Source organism: Erpetoichthys calabaricus, chromosome 5 (assembly GCF_900747795.2).
Source record: "Erpetoichthys calabaricus chromosome 5, fErpCal1.3, whole genome shotgun sequence".
Classification (NCBI taxonomy): domain Eukaryota; kingdom Metazoa; phylum Chordata; class Cladistia; order Polypteriformes; family Polypteridae; genus Erpetoichthys; species Erpetoichthys calabaricus.
The window spans coordinates 183275472-183295168 of NC_041398.2; the positions used below are offsets into that span (position 1 = coordinate 183275472).

Below are 19697 nucleotides of genomic sequence, written 5' to 3' on the forward strand. Positions count from 1 at the left end.
TAAGAAAAAAATTAGGGAAGCCATTGTTGTTTTATATTAAATAAATTAAAGTTGTATATTTTAATGCATTCTTGTTTATAATGGTACAGGAGAGTGGTGCATGTTTTTTGGACCTGCATTTAAGAACATCACTGCACTAACTGTATTAAGAAGAGAGTTAAATTGACTATGTATTAGTTTTACTCTAGTGATTTAAGCTTTAAACCAACTTACCTTAACATTTTTCACATCTTCCACACCCTTTTCCTGGGTCCTCTTTCGCTTAGACGATGAATGGATGTTCATGACTTTGCTGGATTCAGAAACAAGGCTTACTTTGTTACTTTCAGTATTGTGAGACTTGTGTTCACCTTCTTTCACAGGCTCTTGAGATGAAGGTGGAGTTTCCAACGGAACAACTTTCTTCTCTTTCTCTTTTGAGGATTTATTTAATCTTTTTAAAGGGACAGAAATTAATATAATACAGAATGCAAAAAGCAAGATGCTTACAATAATTCACAGATGCATATTTATATATCAATTAACTTTTTAAAAGGATGCCAAACCTGTGTTTCTCAAAGGAAAAAATTCATTTGGAGATTTGGGGGTTTTCCTGTGAACTCAGTGTATTTAAAATTCAACCAGACAGTACCAACAATTTATGTATGACTAAAACATTGATTTCATGAAAACGTTAAGTAACTTTTTTTAAACAAAAATATTTTTTAGTTCTGCCAGTACTTAATAAATAAAAACCTGTGTCATGCAACATGGTTGTTTAAATAAACAAAAACCACAATAGTGAAATGTACAGTATAGTAAACAATGGATTTTGTAACTTTCCAGATTTTTACATAAACATTAATTTCAAAAAGATGCACTGACATAAAAACTCTTAAATTGAAATTAGCACCTTAAAACTGGGATACTATTTAAAATTTAATCTAGTGTTTACAGGAGCAATAAACAGTAACTAAGAGGGATACATACTTGAATTTAGTTGAGTCCTTTGTTGATTTTTGTTTGACTTCTTTCTCCAGCTTTGGCTTCTTTTTTTCAATACATTCTTTGTTCTCTTCCCCCTAAAAAACAAATTATATAAAGCTGAAACTAAGTAAACCTAACACTCTTAACACTTAAGCTTTAAATTTTATTTTGAGCAGTTTAAACAAACAATTTATCAGTTGTTTAAAATGTGAACAACAGCATTACTATCAGTTAATAGCAGAATAATCTAAATACATTATTATACCATGAACTGAACAATATTTTATTAGCAGAACTTGAAACTATAAGAGAAAATGTAAAAATTTCACTTAACAGAATTTGACAAAGTTCATAGTTAATACTAGATTATTTGCCATTGTCAATTATGCTTTAAACTAGTTCGTTGCAGCAGATTAAAGAAGGTTTCTACCTATAATAAGAACTTGTCTTCAAAGGGAACATTTCTCTTAAAATTAAATGGAGCAAACCTTAAAATTATGTCGCAGTACGATACTGGAATGTGCCAGCTAATCTCCAAGCCATGCCAAGTCTGGACCATCTTTTAAAATGCTCTACAGAACATAACTGAATGGAACCTACTGTATTTTATTTAACAAGCTTGTATCTCAGTTAAACCTACAGTATTGCCTCCTTGTCTGTCATGGTTTGTAAAAAGAAAAGGTTTTAGTGAGTGATCAATTTAAAACACCACAATTGTTACAAAACAGCACTTTTCACAAAGAGGACCTGGAAAATTAGCTGTTTACAGACTTAGGTGATTTTATGCATGTACCCACACCACCCAGTGATCGATCAGCTGCCAACACTACCTAAATCTTTGCTGTCGTCTATTATTCAAATGAAAATATTCCCACTACTATGTAGCTCATCTTTCATGTGAAGTAGACAAGTATTTTCTTGTTTATATGAATGGATACTATGCAACCCCATTCAATCTTGCCAGTCTTTTCTAAATAATAACCTATTTATATCTATTTTTTATCTCTATCTCTAAGCTATTTTTTTTTGTTTCACTATTAGCACAGTTTGTAATTCTATAACTGCTTATTCCATGTTCACTAGTAATTTTAAACTTTCAGTATACTTACCATTACCACTGTCCAATATACTAAACACCTTGCTCATTTCACAAAAACAAAGCTTAAAACAATTGCCAACTAACAGAAGTATATATATTTCCAATAAACTGGTGCCCCTTAAGTACAAATATAGTAAAATAAATTTATAGAAAGTACAATAGTTCTATAACTGCTTATCTCAGTTACTCAAGAAATAGTAATACCAGTGGCATTAGCAGATGCATAGCTAAACAACTTTAATAAACGTTCGTGTTTAAGTATACTAAATACTTGTGGCATTCTTTACTTAATTTTTTAAGCTCCTATAGCTCATTTGCCACATCATGCTTATGTTCATTCTAGCACAAATGCTGTCTCTGCAATATGATGTTCTTCCTACCTTCCCTGCAAGTTAAACCTCTCAATACTGACTTGGAGTACAATGCAGCTTACTTAATAGGAGTTCAAAGAACCTGAAAGGTGTATTTAGTAGTGAAGATTTTTCTAAAATGGTCATAGATTAGCCCAAGAAAATATATGAATTTCAAGCTTCTAGCATTTCTGTTTCTGAACCAAATCAACAAGCTAAAAACAATACATAACAATTTTTAATTTTAAAGAATACCTCTCCTTAGGGAATTCACTCTCTTAGTATTATGCAAAAGAACATGTCACTGACGTATGTCATAGTCAAAAAATATACCACTACAATTATTTTTCATACAGTAAAGTAACCAAAGGTCTAAATCAATGATGGCAACAGACTATGCACAATGATTTTATAATGTTGTAGGTGTGCCTCCAATAATATGACTGTTTAGAAGAGAAAAAGAAGACAATGCATCTGTTCAAATTTCAAGAAATGCAAAGGCTGCTCCTAAAATTTGTGGATTGAAAGATTTACCAAATCCACCCTATTCATCAGACTAGATGCAGTACAACTACCTCCTGTTCCTCAATTTGGAGGGCTACCTCCACAAGACACACTATACTAATAATGAAGCTGGCAACTCACTCACAGAACAGGTATTACACAAGTAAGACAAATCATTTTATCTGTGTGGCATAGAAAAGATTTCTGAATAACAAGTGTATTTTGTTCATGAAGACATTATTGACAATAGTTGCTTGGTTTCATGGTTGTTTCTTTTAAAACGTCAGGCTCAAAACTTTCTGATCTTTGCTTGCACAACAACCATCAACAAAAGTATTAGTCTGTTCTTCAAATAAATGCAGGACCCTTTGCTGAAACCAAACGAAGTATTAGTAGGGATATGATACAAAAATTCTGACATCTGATATGAGTATCAGTGAAATTTTACAATACTCTAGGTATATTTCTGCTCCACTGAAAAAAAACAAATTCCATTCAGTGGTTTTCACTAAAAGTATCTCCATTACTCAACTAAACAACATTGCACCTTTATCTGTAAAAGAATATTAAATATGTAAATACTAATAGTAACAACTTCAAAATATTGGTATATCTATCGAGTAGTTTACCCAATTATCATAAATATCAAAATACAATGCAGGGCTTGAATTTTAATGTAAAACATACATGGGGATTCCTTCAGTGAAAGAATAGCATAGGCTTTATAAAGAATGATGCCATCATTGACTACCAGCCTTATCTTATTATGTGCACATACTAAGTTTATCTCCTAACATTTACTTCTCTAGTAACAGAAAAATTCTGCTTTATATTATATATAAAAACACACACACAGGTCACTTTATTAGGTATACCTGTTCAACTGCTTGTTAACACAAATATCTAATCAGCCAATCACATGGCAGCAACTCAATGCATTTAGGCATATAGACTTGTCAAAACAACCTGCTGAAAATAAAACCCGAGCATCAGAATAGGGAAGAAAGGCGATTTAAGTGACTTTAAATGTGACATTGTATTTGGGTACCAGATGTGCTGGTCTGAGTATTTCAAATTTCAGATATTAGTATTCCTTCCCTATTGTTGAAAAAATACTGGTTTGAGCTCACAGAAAGACAACAGTAACTCAAATAACCACTTGTTGCAACTGAGGTACGCAGAAAAGCATCTCCGAATACACAAAACGTTGAACCTTGAAGCAGATGGACTACAGCAGCACGAGACCACACTGGGTGCCACTCCTGTCAGCTAAGAACAGGCAACTGAGGCTATAATTTGCACTGGCTCACCAAAATTGGACAATAGAAGTTTGGAAAACTTGCCTGGTCTGATGAGTCCCGATTTCAGCTGAGACATCATTGGAGCATCATTTAAATGCCAGAGCCAACCCGAGTATTGATGCTGACAATGTCCATCATATTATGATCGTACTGTACACATCCTCTAATGGCTATATCCAGCAGGATAACATGCCAGGTCACAAAGATCTTATCTCAAATTGGTTTCTTGAAGATAACAATGAGTTCAGTGTACTCAAATGTCCTCTTACAATCACCAGATCTTGATCCAAAAGAGCAGTGGTCCATTGGGCCACAGACCAGTACCGGGCCACACAGAAAGGATAAAAAAAACCATTACTTTCACTACCTACAAATTAGAAACTTTGTTAAACAAAACCCGCCCCATTCTCCTCACCTCCCATCAACCTCTATTCTGGAAAAAATATTGATCAGTCTTGAGGACTCAGACAGCATTTCTGTAATATATAAAAACATTTTAAAGTCCCCCCCCCCCCCTTTCAAAGATCCCAGAGTACAGTGGAAAAAGATCACTTACTCAACATTTCAGAAAAGCTGTGGAAGGCAGCAATGCACAGAATTCAACTTACAATTATATATCGAGCGCATCTGTCTCGTTTGAAATTGCCCAAAATGTTTCGAGGGCAAGATCCAACCTGTGAACATTGCAATCAAGTTCCAGTCTCATTGGGCCATCCTTTTTGGACATGCACCAAATTAACATCATTTTGGACCAAAATCTTTAAATGCCTTTCAGACAGCCTTGGAGTCACAATTCCACCTAATTAATACTAACAGTTGTGTTTGATGTACTTCCAGATGGGCTTAAAGTGGAGAAGAACAAACAAACTAATTGCCTTTACTTCACTATTGGCATGTACACTTATCTTGCTCAACTGGAAGAATCCTAACTCACCTCTTTTTAGTCATTGGGTAACTAATGTTATATAATATATGAAATTGGGGAAAAAAATCAAATTCTCACTTAGAGGATCTGTACTAAACTTTTTCAGAACCTGGCAGGATTTAAATCAATAACTTTTTTGAAAAAGCATTTCAATTGAGGAAGCGGATTCTCTTCCCTTTTTTATTCGATTCATTTTTATTTATTTATTTACTTATTTTTTCTACTATTAAAGTTTTACTCTGGTGGCCTACCTCTCTTTCTCATGGGTGGTGGTTGATTTGTTTTGAACCTAGTTTTGTAAAACTTGCATTGCTTGTATGGAATGTTATTTGATTTTAATAAATTCAATAAAATGTTTAAAGAATGAAAAAAACTTTTTATTGGCTATTGGAGCCTACAGGGTGTTTTGTTTTGAAAAATGACCAGAAGCCTCATGTATAATGGCTTGCGTAGAATTCACACTAAAACATGATGCACGGGCAAAAACAGAAATGTGCATATGCGCAAAAAAATCCAGATGCATAAATCTGTACTCACTCCAACTTTCACATTCTTCCGCTACATAAATCCCGGTCACCATGAAATTTAACCCGGTCACCATGAAATTTAACGCACGCACCTGTTGCCACACCCTGACTACTCCTTGAATTATGCCTCTTTCAAAATGCAATTCAATATAAATAGGCCTTAAGTTCAGCATTCTGTGAAAAGAAAATGGCAAAAAACACGGGGAAAATGGTATTCGCTGAAATTCTGTGGAGGCAAGGAAAAACGTGCTATTTGTTGGTTTAAGCAGTGGTATAAACAACAAAAGGAAGTCAATCGAGTAACAGTGTCAGAGAAACTCGAAAGTTCAAGTTAAGAAAGTTGCACAGTGCCCAAAATAAAATAAAAAAAAAAAAAAGGTCAGATATTAAAGTTGCCATCAAAAGGCGAGTTGGAGCCCGCCTGAGTGTCTTATGGTAGCTTATTAGGATACAGAGAAAAGAAGGAAAAAAAAAAAAAAAAAAAAGGACACAGTGGAAAAAAAACTTGAAATTTCCACTTTAATCACGTTGTTTATTTTGTCATTAAATTAGAACGTCATAAACTTGTATATTAAATGATTTTAAGATATAGTTTCTCAAATCCCATCATAACTAAAGTATTTTGTGTGTTCTTCTATGTACTCTGTGTGTGAATAACTACATGCTTCTTAAACAGGATTGCTCTTACGCCGACAGGATACAGAATACATTACATTCATGATATTACAGCTCTCTGAACAATTTAAATACTAAGATGTATACTTGATATTTTCACGATTTAAAGCATGTAGTTAACATAGAGGCACAGTGGCGCAGCAGTAGCAATGAGCTGGCATCCCATTCAGTGATTGTTCCTGCCACCTGCAAGACGCCTGCAGAGACGTGCGCAACCCTCAATGAAATAATTTATCGCAGCAGTACTGTGTCTTTCAAACATACGAATCCCCAATTCCTGTCCTTCATTTTTTCTCCAAGAAACCAATCGCCTCACAATAAGTTTATTAATAAATATAAAACCATCTCTTAAGCTTAGAATGCTGATTCTTTAGAACTTTTAAGGAACACTGAAATATCTTCATAGTACATGTTTAAATTATTCCATCCATCTATCCATCCAGGGTTGCACCAGTCCCAGAAAGCATATATCGCGAGGCAGGAACAATCCCTGAACGGGGCGTCAGCTTATCGCTACCATTGTCCACCGTGCCCACACTTTAAATTATTAACAGTATACATTATTTAAATGAAGTTAAAAAGGTATCTCTATAATGTAATATACATACAGTGGAACCTCGAGATACGATCACCTCTGTATACGAGAAATTCAAAATACGAGGAAAGTATGAGCGAAAAATTCAGATCTAAATACGAGCATTGGCTCGCGTAACGAGCCAGGCTGTGGGTATAGCTCGCGGCTTAGCGAGGGGGCGTGGTAGCAGTTGCGAGCCGCAGGGCGATCTGCGGTGTCTGCATTTCTCACCTAAGTGCACAGGTGGGAAACTGCCCACATCCATGATTGTTCCTGTGGCTGATGGGCTGCAGCTGCCATGTCCTCCCCGCATATATAGAGAAGTGCGAGCCGGTTAAGGGGGAGAAGAAGTAAAAGAAAAGAGAGGAGAGAGAACGGAGGTTGCAGGAAGCAGCAGCAGTAGGAAGTCGGTGCGGGAGAGCGAGCGAGTGCAGGCTCGCGTGTAGCTGAACAGTGAGCTGAACAGGCGAGCCAAACAGCTGAAGCAGGACGGTGTAGAGAAGGTCAGCTGCATACAGCTGTGTCTGTAGTCTGGAGATAATTTGGTTTTAAAAGGTTGGATGTGGACCAAACAACTATTTACTGCAAATGCTGTTGAGCTAAAGATGTCAACACGAGCAATTTGCTACACCACCTTAGCCGCAAACATACTTTGGAGTACCATGAGTTAGTGCTGGGCAGTATGACCAAAATTCTATGTCACTGTATTTTTCAAAATTATACTGGTTTCACGGTATTAGACGGTATTTTTTTTCCCATGCAAAAGTGGATGTTAACTACATTTTCCACTGCAATTACTGCAGTAGACTGGCTAAGAATAACCTGTTCCACTGTCATGAGACGTCTGCTACAGCTTCAGTTTCGGAATGTTCTCTGTCCATTTTCACCGCTCAATATCTCTATTAATGCATGTACAGTAATCCCTTGCTATATCGCGCTTCGCGGCTTCACTCCATTGCGGATTTTATATGTAAGCATATTTAAATATATATCGCGGATTTTTTGCTGGTTCGCGGATTTCTGCGGACAATGGGTCTTTTAATTTCTGGTACATGCTTCCTCAGTTGGTTTGCCCAGTTGATTTCATACAAGGGACGCTATTGGCAGATGGCTGAGAAGCTACCCGGCTTACTTTTCTGTCTCTCTTGCGCTGACTTTCTCTGATCCTGACGTAGGGGGATTGAGCAGGGGGGCAGTTCGCACACCTAGACGATAAGGACACTCGTCTAAAAATGCTGAAAGATTATCTTCACGTTGCTATCTTTTGTGCAGCTGCTTCCTGAAATGACATGCTGCACGGTGCTTCGCATACTTAAAAGCTCGAAGGGCACGTATTGATTTTTGATTGAAAAACAAACTCTGTCTCTCTCTCTCTCTCTTCCTGCTCCTGACGGAGGGGGTGTGAGCTTCTGCCTTCAACAGCTTTGTGCCGCGGTGCTTCGCATACTTAAAAGCAAACAGCCCTATTGTTTTGTTTGCTTTCCTCTGTCTTTCTGACAGACTCTGCTCCTGACGCGCACTCCTTTGAAGAGGAAAATATGTTTGCATTCTTTTAATTGTGAGACGGAACTGTCATCTCTGTCTTGTCATGGAGCACAGTTTAAACTTTTGAAAAAGAGACAAATGTTTGTTTGCAGTGTTTGAATAACGTTCCTGTCTCTCTACAACCTCCTGTGTTTCTGCGCAAATCTGTGACCCAAGCATGACAATATAAAAATAACCATATAAACATATGGTTTCTACTTCACGGATTTTCTTATTTCGCGGGTGGCTCTGGAACGCAACCCCCGTGATGGAGGAGGGATTACTGTACTCCATGCATTCATGTTTAGCGGTGTAGCAGTGAAAAAGGTGCCCCCTTAAACAGTTTCCCGCTGCGCCACGTTCTGAACGTCGTTTAGGCTATTTAAACCGGTGTTGCGGTATAAGAAAAATCCATATCATAACAAATATAAAAAAACGGTTTTCGGTATGAACCGGTATACGTCACAGCACTAATACAAGGTTTCTTCTACTGAATTGAATTCCTTTATTGTTATTGTATGGTACAATGAGATTCAATATGAAAATACACCATAAACTAAAATGGTAAAACAACAGTAACAACAACAATTCAATAAAAAACAATGAAAAATATACAATATGAAAGCTTAAGTGGCTCAGGTTGTGCAATATTACAACTGTAGTGCAAGTTTACAGTGAGGTTATTGTACAAACAGTTCTACCAGTAGCATTTGATGGAATAATTCAAGGTCGTTTAGAGCTCTTGGGATGAAACGGTTTCCTACAAGAAAGGCTCTGAAACATTTACCGGATAGGTGCAGTTCAAATAGACTGTGCACATCATTGAGGCAGTGTGTGCTAGATGCTGTATCCTGATAATCCGCTTTCCGATCAGCTGCTGTAGAGCTGTGATTTCACACTTAGATACTGTGGGTTAAAATACTCAGAGTGGTGCACTTGGAGTAACAATGCTAAAGCAGCTATTGCATTTGGAAAAGTCTGGCCATTCCATGGACCATTATATTGTTACAGGTTGATTGCAATCACATGCCTTAAACTAATAAACGATATGCGGTTAATTTCAGTGTATTTGATAAGGCCATGTCAGAGATGTGAATGTAAAAAATAAAGGGAAACCACACAGGAACCATAGCACTGCTTTAACGCTGGGTGCCGTCAGTTTGTAAAACCAAGCCAAAAACTTGTATATGCAATGGATTGAGGTGGAGTGAGAATGTGAGTGGCTTTACGCCAAGATTAGTTTTTATACATTGCGATGTGAGCGTGGAAATGGGTGTACGCAACATTTTTGTCCATATGCACCGTTTATATATGAGGCCCCAGATCATCTTTGTAGAACAGTGAGTATGTTCTGTTGTTTATGTGCATTGACAGCCTCTGAAGTTAAGGAAGTAGGAGGGGTGATAAGTGAGGTTTGAATGTGCATGCAGATTAAATTTGTTTGTGGTGTACAACAAACTGTTGATAACTTTCAATAACTGTGACTACTTGAAATTCAACACAGTGTCAGAAGTCATCACTAACTATGTCTCATTGAAGTGCAACAAGCAACTGAAGTGAACAAGGTAACTGAATATACATTGATGGCATGGCAGAAGGATTTCGTAGACCCGAACCCATGGTGTTTAATGCCAATGTCACAAAGAATTGATGTGTGTTTGAACAAGAATACAATATTTTCAAAGCGGCTGCACAATCAGACAGATGCACACACAAGTATTTATACTTCTGATCTGACAAGGCTATGTTGAACTGTTGATATAATGTTTAATTATTGAATGTGTTAAAAAAAATATTAAAAACTAAAACAAACTTGTTCATGTATTTTGAAATAAGGAACACTGCAGAAGAGTTATTATGTTCTGTTGTTAATGTACCTTAACAGCCACTACAGTTAAGTAAGTAGGAGGGGCAGTATTAAGTAAAGTTTAAATGTATGTGCAGATTGATTTTTTGTGGTGTAGTGTACAATAACTGTTGATAACTTTCAATAACTGTGACCACTCATCATTCAATAATCTCCCCATCACTTCCATCTATGCTTCTTTCCCACACTTGTCTGTCATACTTTTGATGCTCACTAAATTATGCCACAAGCTAACCCTAGCTAAAATGAGTTAAAAAAAAAAAATAAATAAAAGGCTCTGGAGATTGTTACAAAAGCGCTGAAACCCTGCATTCATTACAAACATCATATTTTTGTGAAGTGGGGTTTTCTGCTGTGACAGCAACCAAAATTAAGTTATGGAGTAAACTGGAGACAAGAAACACACTTTGTGTGTCTCCCAACACCCCTAGATGGGACTGTCTCATTGCAGGGAAACAAGCTCAGGGTTTCCACCGATTCTGTATTATTGCGAGTTGTATTTATTATGCACAGCGATGGCTGGTCCGTAGCGAATTGTCTTGCATGAAACCGGCCTGTGGTGCAAAAAATGTTAAGAGACCGCTGTAACAGAGCGCTTTTGGGGTGTGGTGAAATGGGAGATTCACATCATGGATGCACAACCGACATATCTGAAGCAACTTTGTGATGTGATTATGTCAATATGAACCAAAATCTCTGAGGAATATTTCTAGCACCTTGTTGAATCTATGCCACAAAGAATAGATAGTTCAGATCTCAGTACCAGTGTCTAAACAGATCCAACAAAAAAATAGTGACGGTTATTGTGCCACAGTACCCTATGCTGCAATTCCCTTTTGATACCTGATAAGTCCCTATAGTGTTATAGTGCATAGTGTTGAATCTATAAGCGGGGTGTGCTTTCCAGGGTCCACCATGAAGTCCTGATCACACTGAAGCAATAATTGTGCCCCATGAAGTCCAGATTGTGACAGAGGTTACCACCCCCTCCCACCATGTGAGATTCAAGTACATGAGAAGCATGTAATTTCATTGCATGAAGTCTATGAAATTGACATTTTCCCACAACCGTAATAGTAAGTGCTGAGGGAAAATCCGAGGGTGAATGAGAGGAAAGTTGACATATACTTCCAGTACTGAAAATACCAAAATGCTGCTACCATACAATTTTAAAATTTGTGTTTAATGTATTTTTCCAGTATTGGTATATCACACAACCTGGTAAAGAAATGGAACTTGCCAGTTTATGTAAATGAAGGCAGAAGGAGGGAGAAATAGGGATTCCCTTGCATCCAAGACAAGTCGGTAGCAACAGCTTCAGTTTAAACATTACTGCAGCTCAGTTAACATGTACCACATGACCACAACATACACTGCCTGGCCAAAAAAAGTTGCCACCTGGATTTAACTAAGCAAATAGGTACAAGCCTCCTATTGGATAATTACAGCATAGGCGATTATCTTTCAGCTGGCAACAAGTTATTTAACCCCAACTGGTGCAATGAGTTGCTTCTCATTTCTTAAACAACCATGTCGAAAGACACATCTCGTGGTCGTGGAAAAGATGTTAGTCTGTTTGAGAAGGGTCAAATCATTGACATATATCAAGCAGAGAAAACATCTAAGGAGATTGCAGAAACTACTAAAATTGAGTTAAGAACTGTCCAACGCATTATTAAAAACTGGAAGGATAGTGGGGACCCATTGTCTTCGAGGAAGAAATGGGACCAGAAAAAAATCCTGAATGATCGTGATCGGCGATCACTTAAATGTTTGGTGAAATCAAATCGAAGAAAAACAACAGTAGAACTCAGGTCTATGTTTAATAGTGAAAGTAAGAGAATTTCCACACACACACAATGCGAAGGGAACTCAAGGGATTGGGACTGAATAGCTGTGTAGCCATAAGAAAACCACTACTCAGTGAGGCAAACCGGAAAAAAAGGCTTCAGTTTGCTAGGGAGCATAAAGATTGGACTGGAGCAATGGAAGAAGGTCATGTGGTCTGATGAGTCCAGATTTACCCTGTTCCAGAGTTGAGAATCTTTGGGATGTGCTGGAGAAGGCTTTGCGCAGCGGTCAGACTCTACCATCATCAATGCAAGATCTTGGTGAAAAATTAATGCAACACTGGATGGAACTACATCTTGTGACATTGCAGAAGCTTATCGAAACAATGCCACAGCGAATGCGTGCCGTAATCAAAGCTTAGAGTGTGTGACCTTTTTTTTTGGCCAGGCAGCGTATAAAGGATGGACAGTGTATATGCAGTATAACTCACAATATCATTTGCTTTTACCTGTTCTGTTCTGTACAATCTTAATTTCTCTCCTCCTTTTACTTCACTCCCAAGTTTAAATGTAGCACCTCATTTCATTACTTGTGTAGACAAGCCAAAGAGCCACTTAGTTTGAAACCTGCTTCAATTGTTAGCAGCATTGAACAGCAAATTTCGCTAAAGCATTATTTGCAGCGAATTTGCTGCATTTTCCATTGTTCATCGAATTATTTACTGATCAGCTGGTTTAGGAGAACTTTTTTTTCCAGGATCCCATAACACTTTGCTAGGCCAGTGTGACATCCCCCAGAGCTGTAACAGCCAAAACTGGGTGGGATTGACCCCCGGGTATATAATGCTGATCATCTGCATTATAGACTGGTTACGAAGCTTGCGCGTTTCTCACTATGTTCTTTCTTCTTTGATCTCAGAGGCACGGTTGCACAGTTACTATTGATAGGCTACTGACTGAAATACTGCAGGTTTAAACACTGGGAGAAACTCGGGTTAGCAGAAAAAACTCATGCAGATACAAACAACATGCAGGCTTCAAGGAAACCAAAGGTGCTAAGGTAGCTGGTGAACTACTATAACATCAGTATTCACATCAGTTTTTTTTTTTTTTTTTAAATGTAAAGCTATAAAATGTAAAGCTATAAACTCGATTTAAGAAGCTTAATGACATGCACATTTGGCAACAAGCACAGATAACTCATTATTTATGTTGTATAAGAGACAGAAGCACATGCCCTGTGCATGCATGATTGGTCACATGGAGAATAAAAACAAGCTTTGAAAGAGCCTGACACCACCAACCCACCTTCTAAACACAAGAGACTGTATGAAATAATCACAACAAAAGATTTATAACTATTTACAAGATGTTTTTATCTTTTTGATAGAAGAAAAAGTGCAACGCACCAGCACAGACAGTCTGGAGAGCCTTCAGTGTGACTTCAAAAAAACAGAATGAGTCAGCAACTTCAATCAAGACAAGCCACTTTGAATTTCTTCCTTTAATTCTTTCAGGGCTGATTTTTTCTTCCTTTTCTCCTAGGGCTGAATATTCTTACAAAAACCCGGTTTTCCAAAAAGCACAAAAAGCAAAAATTTCTCACATATATCAACATAAAACGTCTGTTGCTGCATACATTGCCCTGTGCACTACTACAGGAGTGGCAGTGTGGTGATGGCCAGCTGCTGCTGGAATGTTTTCTGAAAAGCACAGAAAGCAATAGTTTCTCACATAAATAAACATAAAACAACCTACATATTTTTTCTGACTGTTGCCTATAATTTCAGCATTTCTGCTTTGTTTTTATGAAATATATGCTTGCGCGTCACTGACCATGTTCTTTTTTCTTTGATCTCACAGAGGCACGGAGGTGTAGTGGTTGGCACTGCGGCCGCACAGCTCAGGTCGCCTTTTTGGCAACAATAAATCGGTCCAGTATATTTGGGAGAGATTTCTCTAGCCCTCAGGGACACTTTGATGATTGCACCATTATAATCCAGTCAAATCTAGTTCAGTTAGTCCATCCCCATTGACTTCAATGCATTTCGCCGAGTTTGACCATATTTGCTAATACTTCTGTGATTTCTCCGAACTGGAGGCAAGGCGAACACCGCGGAGTTCGATCATCACGAGTTGTTAGTATAGCCAGTATGCAATTTCCCCCCATATGTGAAATATCTTGGCTAATGATTAACTCTTTTAGGGCGGATGTCGACTTTTGTCGACAGGAGGGGTTGAGGGCGAATGTCGACAAAAGTCGACATCCAGGGATAGAGGGCGACAATCAGCTGTTAATGGCGACAAATCTCACTGTCACGTCACAGGCATTCCCTCTGTGCTTGGAGGAATGCTAGACTCGTTGACTCGGCAACTAATCCTTGTGTGTGCGTGAGTTGCGAAATGTAAACAATGGCAAGATGGCATCGACATGTGACAAGGGAGCAAAGCGAGTGCAGAAAAGAAAACATTCAGCAGACAATGTTTTGCGCATTATCGTGGAGTCGGACTCTGATTTTTCAGAATCGGATTTTATTGACAGTGATCAGATCGAGCAAGAGAGTGAGAAGCTGGCATCAGCTGATCAGACACCAGCCGATGCCGCGCCAGCTGATCCACTGCTAGTTGAGTGCCTTTGCGCAGCCGATGCATCTACGGCAAGGTTCGCGTGGGATAAATACACAGACATTGATCCGTTGAGAGCCGATCTGGCTACCGGACTTCACAAGACGGCATGGCTTGCTGTTGGACACGACAGATCACCCGCTGCCGAACTACTACAGGCTGCTCTCTCCTGATGCTGCTTTTCAGCTACTGTCAGATGAGACAAACAGGTAGGCAGAGAAATTTTTTGAATCGCGGGCTGCGTTTGCATCGCATTCTCATTTTTCAAAGTGGAAACCCACAACAAAAGACGAGATGAAGTGCACTGTGGCATTACAAATAGAGATGGGACAGAACTGGTGATATAACTTCAGGGAGCATTGGTCCAAACGTGCTTTGTCCCCTGGTGGCTTTGGACAGGTTATGCAGCGTGATGATAGGTATGTGCTGCTGCAAAGTTTTATTCACTTCTGTAATAAACAGAAGCAAATCCCATGGGGTGAGCCAGGCTATAATGCCATGCATAAAGTTCATAAAGTTTCAGAAGATGAAAAGAGGTGACAATACGATTTTCATGCGGGCAGAAAACTTGGTGGCAGTGGCATGGCACGATGACAAATGGGTGACTTGTCTCTCTACAGTACACACTAACAATATATGTGAGAAAGTGCAGCAACAGACAATTGAAAAGTAGGCACCAAAGCAACACATATTGTAAGGAGTGCAATGTGGCAATGACTGAAATTGGCTGTTTTGAGCGAGATCAGACTTTGCAGGACTTTGCTGTGTAACATATGTATGTGAAATCATATAGTATGCAGGCTCATACAACATGCAAGACAGTAACATTTGTCAAAAGTAAATATTTTTTGTTGATTTGATATGTTAAACAATTGCTTTGTGTTCTTTTTTAAAAAATGTTAGTTTTTGGAAAAATATTCAGCCCTGGGAGATAAGAAACAAAAACAAAATTAGCCCTAAAAGAGTTAAGCAACCTTATGAGATGGCGAGTACTAAAACTAAAAACACATTAATTCAGGAACACGAAAAATATGAATAGGAACAATGGCCTCTAGCTCACCTGTCTCTTTTTGTGTGATTTCAAAGACAAGTTCACAGTTTTCTTGTCTGCATCATGAGCGTTACCACTTGAAGCACATAATACAACTGCAGCTTTGGTTTGAGTTTTTTCCTTGTCTTTGATCTGAGGAATTCTGGAGAGAAGGCTCAGGTCAATCTTCACTATCAAGCTGGTAAGGCTGTTGGGATCTTCTTTGAGATTGTTTTCAGACTGAATAACAGCCTTACCGGCACTAGTCCTAGATACAAAGCGGGAAGAACTGTCACAGTGAGTAGGCACTCCATGAGCTGCCCTTTCCTTTCCTTCACAGACAGATGCAGTTACTTTATTAATAGTTGGCTTTGGATATATGTGCTTCTTTTTTTCAGAAGAAATATGCTTATGCATCTTGACCGAGGATGATTTTGAAGAACGATTCTCTTGATGGGCTTTCGTTTTAACCTTTGGTTTCTCTACATGTGAATTACTGTTCCCTTTAGTGGGAGGTCTTTCACACCCCTCACTTAAGTTTTTCTTGGATGCTTCAGGTGGAGGGACAGGGTCATGCTGGCAAAGTTGCTTTTCACCACCATTCTGTCTTTGGCTGCTACTTTGCTTATTGGAAGGACGTGTCATCAAGCAGCCCATCACTTGGGTTTTTTTCTTTAAAGCGTCAGTAGCTTCCTTGTCCGTTCTGTCTGTATTTGTTTTACATGACCCATTTGACTTCAACTGCTCTTCAGGTTTGGGACATTTCTGCTCCTTGAAGGAATCCTTTCCTCTCTGGTTAGAGTCACACTGACCCTCTTGAAGTGAACTTTGTTGACCACTTTTTACTATCCAATTGTCTAGCTGCCATTTGTTCACAGTGGGGGTGTCTACCTGAAAAGAAAAACAGCACAAAGCAAAGACAGACATTAAAACAAACTTTCTCATTGAGTATATTATAAGTGCTATTGATGTATGTTTTAAATTAAAGTAGGAAAATCTGTTTTCTCACTTCTTAAGACAGATTGTACAATATTTTACTGCATTTTAAAGATGTATACATAGAAACACTGATTTAGACCAATATTCATACATACATACTTGGTTTAAGTATGCTAAAGACATCTACCAAGAGGCAGCTAGAACAGGAATAGAGATTTAACTACTTCACAGTGAAATACATACTTAACGTAAATAAAGAAACTTGTGAAATTTTAATGTTTATCATTTACATATGTAGTTGCAAGCAGTATTAAACAACCTCATTATATACTCAAATGTCTTAACTTTTTTCTTGTTATTTTACACTAAATCCACCTGAAGAAATCTGAGTGACTTGTTTATTTTGATCTTCTCAAATTAAATAAGGGGGCTTTGTTTCCCATTTTTTGCTTTAATAAAACGATTGCTTTCCTAAGGATATGCGGTTTTAACATTCAGTTAAAAGCAGCCATAAATTTCCTTCTCCAGCAGTATGATACTTTAATGAAGTATTATTAAAGAATGTTTCCCATTTTTCAAGTGCTAAAATCTACATAAAGACATATCAGCATTTAAAAAACAGCTACAGTTATACTAAGTATAACATCTACAGTAAATGGATACCTGATCAAGCCACTTAGCAGTGAGAATATGTAGTATGAACAAGTGTTAAATTGTGGGGAGTAATGAAAAATATAATTGGAGATTTAATTACATCATTAAATTAGTTTGACAGGTATAAACTTAAGATATTACAGAAATGGACTGGAAATCTTTTACTGAAGTGCAGAACAGCTGGAAAGACTAGACTTTAGGATATATCATCTTGAGTGAGTGTGTAACTTTCAGGTGCTTCAAATGCTGCATTCCTCAATGGAAACAAAACCTATTCTGCAAGCTTTGAAATAGCCAGACACCTTCTAATAAAACAAACAATAAGAATTATAAACAATCACTGTACACAGGCAAGCAGCCACATTTTGGTTTTTTTTGCCTCACATTGGCTTTTCTAAGCTCAATTTAGAACGTTTGTAAATAATTAGTTCTAATCTAACTCCTACAGCCTGCTTGAAAATACTGGATTAACAACTACTTTTACTCAACTTCACTGAAACAAGACTAAAATAAAGCTAAATAAAGCAATCTTGATCAGCTTGAATGGAAGAAATCATCTAATCTCCTATAACAAAGGCAGTGAACAAAGTGCAAATTTGTATTGAAACAAAAATTTCATAATATCATAATTCAAAAGTAAAAACAATGATACAGTATTTCTGTGATGCATCCCCAGCGGAGTGTTCTTCAAAAAAAACCCTCTTAAAAAATTTCTGATAGACTACCTTCACATTGCTCCCTTACTTGCTGGGCTTACCTACGGCTGCTGTGTTGCGTGATGTGCTTCTCGCGCAATGCTACGCATACGTAAAAGCCTGAACAGCACGTGTCCTTTTTGGCTGATTGCTTTGTTTCTCTCTCCTCCCCAAGACATCCTCTGCTACTGTTGCGGGTCTTGCTCCCATTGTGCTCCCCTATGATGTTTATCTATTCTTTTAATCAATAACTAACTGCATACTGAGCTAGTTTTACTTCTGAAAGAGACATGTTTGTTTGAAGTGTTTGAATAAAGTTCCTGTCTCTACAATCTACTGTGATTCTGTGCAATTCTGTGACCCAAGCGTGACACCCTGCAGCCTGACTGTCTCTGGGATTGAGCCGCTGCACTATAGCCTGCCTGCATCAGCACTTAGCACTGTGTGCTTGCGTGCAGCCAGTTCAAGCACAATTGGCTCGGTGATTTCATCCATGGCGTCAGTTACACCTTGTACATATTGTTCCAGTAGTTTTTTTTTTTTTTTTTTTTTTTTTAAATAGTTTTTACAGTTCATTAGCAGTGTGTAAAATGATCAGTGTTACAGTAATTGTGATGCTCTTTTCATGAAAAAAGTGTTCCATTAAAATGTAACTTTTTCATTGTGAATTGTGACGTTTACTTAAAGTGCAGCCAAAAAATATTTGGCGTTCAGGGATGCATTAACACCCAAGTATGTGGCAGTTTAAAAGTTAAAGCCCCAAGATGCCGCCGAAAGGCCCTGCACATTCTAAGGCTTCTGGCAATGAAAACGCGCTTGCATGAATTAAAGTACATATAGCGTTAACATCGGTATTTTACATTCTAGCACTGCGGGAGACATAGCAGAATAGTACTGTGCAGTATACGTGTTTACCTTTACATTCTTTTTTTTAGGTAATGTATTAAGCGGAGTTTGAAATTAAATTAAAGTGTTTTGGGGGCATATTTAGGGTTTAAACTATAAAAATCTGCATTTTTTTTAACCACATCCAAAATTTGCAGTTTTTCACAATTCGCGGGTGCTCTAGGATCGTAACCCCCTGTGAATTTTGGGGGTGTACTGTATATGGTTAGCCAAATCTTAAGGAAAAAACTGTCAGTATGTGATGTGCTACTCATACCTTGACGCTCACACTGTGTCTCCTAAAAATATAGGTTCATCTCCTTCTCATCCTTCTGAACACACTTGGTCCATCAATTATTTACTGATAATTTGTGTCTCCTAAAAATATAGGTTCATCTCCTTCTCATCCTTCTAAACACACTTGGTCCATCAATTATTTACTGATAATTTGTGAAACACTGGCATCATGGAGGACTCCGCACTGAACAGGATACTCAGTTTAGAGATACCAGTTAACCTATTGCTCCCAAAACAACACCCACCAACACAAACACTGAACCCCTGTCACCGGAGCTGTAAGGCAGCATAGTGTTTATGAGTCAAATGTCAGAAATTCATACTGAACAACAGGGGGGCGAAATCTTTCCCTTCCTTCATACTTGAACCTTAGGGTAATATAGAAGCGTAAGCTTTATGAATTAGCCAAAAATTACAATTATCAAAATTTCTGAACAGTTTTGGTGATGCTTGTTAATGCACAAATAAAG

At 37.9% G+C, this 19697-nt stretch overlaps 1 protein-coding gene across 3 annotated transcripts in view; it reads right to left on the reverse strand.

Moving 5' to 3' along the window:
• The window catches only part of aff1 (AF4/FMR2 family, member 1), a 188129-nt gene that overhangs the window by 20926 nt on the left and 147506 nt on the right, over positions 1-19697 (reverse strand). For all 3 annotated transcript variants that reach the window (XM_051928076.1, XM_051928077.1, XM_028802290.2), the window contains 3 exons: positions 15788-16648; positions 970-1061; positions 214-433 (listed from right to left, as the gene is read on the reverse strand). In XM_051928076.1, the coding sequence (XP_051784036.1) occupies positions 214-433; positions 970-1061; positions 15788-16648 (1173 nt within the window). The remainder of the gene's footprint in view (positions 1-213; positions 434-969; positions 1062-15787; positions 16649-19697) is intronic.